Source organism: Lissotriton vulgaris, chromosome 1_2, assembly GCF_964263255.1.
Source record: "Lissotriton vulgaris chromosome 1_2, aLisVul1.2, whole genome shotgun sequence".
NCBI classification, from domain to species: Eukaryota; Metazoa; Chordata; class Amphibia; order Caudata; family Salamandridae; genus Lissotriton; species Lissotriton vulgaris.
Window position 1 is genome coordinate 225,308,189 of NC_141686.1, and position 3,625 is coordinate 225,311,813.

The 3,625-nt window shown below is 41.2% G+C and overlaps 1 protein-coding gene across 1 annotated transcript; it reads right to left on the minus strand.

Annotated features, from left to right (window-relative positions):
- Nucleotides 1-1,082: 1,082 nt before the first annotated feature.
- Nucleotides 1,083-2,003, minus strand: LOC147735093 (olfactory receptor 11L1-like). The gene has a single exon (XM_086952615.1). It carries the CDS (start codon nt 2,001-2,003, stop codon nt 1,083-1,085), a length of 921 nt encoding a protein of 306 aa, XP_086808741.1.
- Nucleotides 2,004-3,625: the final 1,622 nt, after the last annotated feature.

Consider the following 3,625-nt stretch of genomic DNA (forward strand, 5'->3'; position numbering starts at 1 on the left):
ATCAGTTTTTCATCACTTACTAGTGGCTGTTTTGTGGCATTACAAGTATAGACATATAATAATAATAACTCTTGAGCACCTGGTCATAACTGGATGACAGGTTTTTACCTTGGGGCGCAAAGGGAACTTCTTTTCCTGGATTGGTTACACCCTGTCCCTATGACATGTGGGCAATGCACAGACTCCAAACAGATGTTTGGCGTCGGGGTATTAGTAAAGTCAAATGTGAAAGAAGGGAGAAACACTTGGTATTGAAGTAGCCCTATGAAGTTCATAACCTACCAATGCTTCTTTAGGCCTGCCATAACCCTTCCTGTTTCTACATTGCAATTTATTAAGTTGGGAACATTGTGTGTCTGCCTTGACAAGGCCAGCCATGTACACACAAAGTCTCACTTCAACAGGCATGGTTAAAGGCCAAATACTTTAAAAAACATAATGAGAGACATATTCTAATAGACAAAATGTGTTGTATAAGAATGTTACTGCTGATGAATCACAGTTTATGTGAGTAACCTATGGAACAATAAAACAGAAATACCACAGCTCCAGCATTATTTAAACTCCTTATTGGTGCTGCAGACTGAGTTATCTGTACTAACTCACTAGTAGACATCTACAAAATAGAGAGGCCTGCAGCTTACCATACAGCTCAGTTATTGAAGTATTAAGCCCACGGATTACATTTTCAAGCAAAATACATAGAAAATGGATCAACAGTGACCTTGTTTAAGGTACATCTATTGCCAAGATTTGTCAAAAGAGTGTCCCTAGTCTTACTGATTTCCGCTCCAATTAAGGATATAAATCGCCAAAAAGGTGTGTGCATATATTGTGTTTCAATAAGAGTTTGACTGAGCTGAGAACGTTTGCACCTCTTTATTTAGCGTTCTGACCACTTAAGTTATAGTTCGAATAGTTGGAATAATTGAAAGTGAAGAACAGCTCCTAGGGCACTTTTATGTAGAAACTCATGCTGGAATCATGCTTGAAACATACTGTAGCCATTAATGTTTCAGTACACTTCTCAAGACTTAGACACACCTTTTGCTTGAAGCACATTCAAACGTTTTAAACAACAATTAAAGGACTGATTGGCACAAATGATGTCTCAAGGACTTTTTCAAGGCCTCTCTGATCTCCTTGTTCCGCAGGGAATACACTATGGGGTTGAACAATGGTGTCCCAACAGTGTATAGTAGTGAAACGGCTTTGTTCAGGTTGAATGCCTGACTTGCTGATGGCACCATGTAGACAAGGATGAGGATCCCAAAGTAAGCTATGACAATGGTGAGGTGTGAGCTGCAGGTGGAGAAGGCTCTTTGTTTCCCTTTCGTTGATGGGATCTTCAGGATGGTTGAGATAATGTAAACATATGAGATAATGACCAACAGAAATGGTGTTGAAAGCACAACAAAGGAGAAGAGGAACACCTCCAACTCTACCTGGGTTGTATCTGAGCAAGCATCTTTGATAAGGGGTGCCAAATCACAGAAGAAGTGGTCCACCTCATTCTGATCAGGGAACTGTAGCATACACAAGAAAATGCTATTGATGACTGAAATAATTAAACCAATCACCCATGTGATGGTAGCTAGCTGAACACACAGTTGCTTGTCCATTAGAGTGGAGTAGTGTAAAGGCTGGCAGATTGCCACATATCTGTCATAGGCCATCACTGTAAGGAGGAAACACTCAGATCCTGTAAACCAACAAAAAAGACTGAATTGAATGATGCATCCAGGACGAGCAATCCAAATGCCTTCTCCCACTTGTGCACCCAGCAGGGTCGGATAGATAGACGTGGTGTACCAAAGTTCCAGGGATGACAAATTTGCCAAAAAGAAGTACATGGGTGAGTGAAGCCGCATGTCCGTTGATATTGTGACCAGGATCAAGACATTCCCAACCACTGTCAACATGTAAATGTTGAGGAAGAACAGGAAGATCAGGGGATTCAGCACTGGAAGTGTCTGAAATCCCAATATCAGGAATACTGGCATTCCCGTGCTGTTTTCTGGACATCCTGCATGTCCCATCCTAATTATCTAGGTGAAAGAATGAAAATATATATTGCTCTTATGATAACAGATTGTTCACAATCACATGCTATTCTCTTTCAATTAATATGTACTTCTATCCACCTTGGGACACCTATATCCTCTTTACATTCAAGAGAATTATGAACGCCTTTCAGATGGAATACACCAGACTAATTTGGATTATTAGAGCTATATTATAAATACTTTTTAGAGTATAAGTGTAAAATAATTTGGAAAGAAAAAGAGGAATGCTTATCTATCTTAAAGCAACTAGATAAATTGTTCTGATATCATGAAGACATTCCACTAGACGTTTGGCTTTAAGTCTGCAATGTGACTTTCATACTAAATTCAACGTGATGGACTGAAAGTGACAAGCTTCACTAGTTCAATCATCAATCAATATTGGTTTGCTGCTAATATTTTTCTTCAAATTTCCTTATTTGCTGTTTTTACGTCTGTGCACACTGCTAACCAGTACTAAAGTGCTTGTGCTCTCCCCTTAAAACATAGTAGAAAAAGCTTACACCAAGTTGGTACATTTAGTTTACTTGTAGGTCAATAGTAATGCGGGCCTTTAGCACTGAGGCTGCCACCCACTTAAATAGTCTTTTAAAACATGTAATTGTGGCCTGCACATGCAGGCCACAATTTGCCTGCCCATTTGAAACCGCAAAATAAACCTTCCACCAAGCCTAAACCTTCCATTTTTCACACATAGAAGTCACCCCTATAGTAGACCCTAATTAGCGCCTCAGGCAGGGTGCATTGTAATTAAAAACTTGGACATGTACTTTTAAGGTTCACATGTTTTGGTAGTAAAAAAACTCTTACAGTTTGGTGCCTGCAGTGTGTTCCTAGAGGAAATGACTAGGTATGAGTGGCATGGGACTGTGAATATTTCTCGCAGACAGCTACACAATTAGGTGTGCCTGAGGGGGCTATCCAAGGCATGATGGGTGACAGAGCTGTGCACTGCCCCACTTTCACTTCAATAGTCTGCTCCCACACAAAGGACTTCATACTAGCCTATTGTGCCTACAGACAGACTTGCCCAGGTAGGGAGAGATAAGTCTTGAAAAGAAAACCTCTAGAAATGTCTCCTACTTCAAGTTGGGCACCCGGTATGAAAAGGGAACTCTCAGGCCCACTCTCCATATCACTTCTGGACCTATGGAAGACTTAGATGAAGGACTCCTCTATTGCCCTGCTGCTTTACTGGAAGAGGGACTGCTCTGTTGCAATGATGCTTTGCTTCATTAGTAAGTAACACTAGACCTACACCTTGAATGCAGGACCACCAGAGTGACTCCAAGGGCTAGTTGGTTTATGTCCTAGTCAGAACCTTAGTAACAGAAAAGGTGCCAACCATCCTGAACTTTGCACCCGCTGTGAATCCTACTCCTCTGTAGGTACCTTCCCAGTTCTAGACCCTTGGAAGTGGAGATAAAGGTCAGAACCAACGCAAAGTGACATGAAGCAACATAAACCCCAGCAAAACTTTGATACACAGATGGCTGGCTATTGCTTGAGTAGGCTTTCACCCCGCCCCCTCAACAAACAACCCATTTTCTTACAGGGGC

Excerpts from the sequence above, each read along its gene's own strand:
- LOC147735093 (XM_086952615.1), bottom strand. The coding sequence starts at position 2,003 with ATGCCAGTATTCCTGATATTGGGATTTCAGACACTTCCAGTGCTGAAT.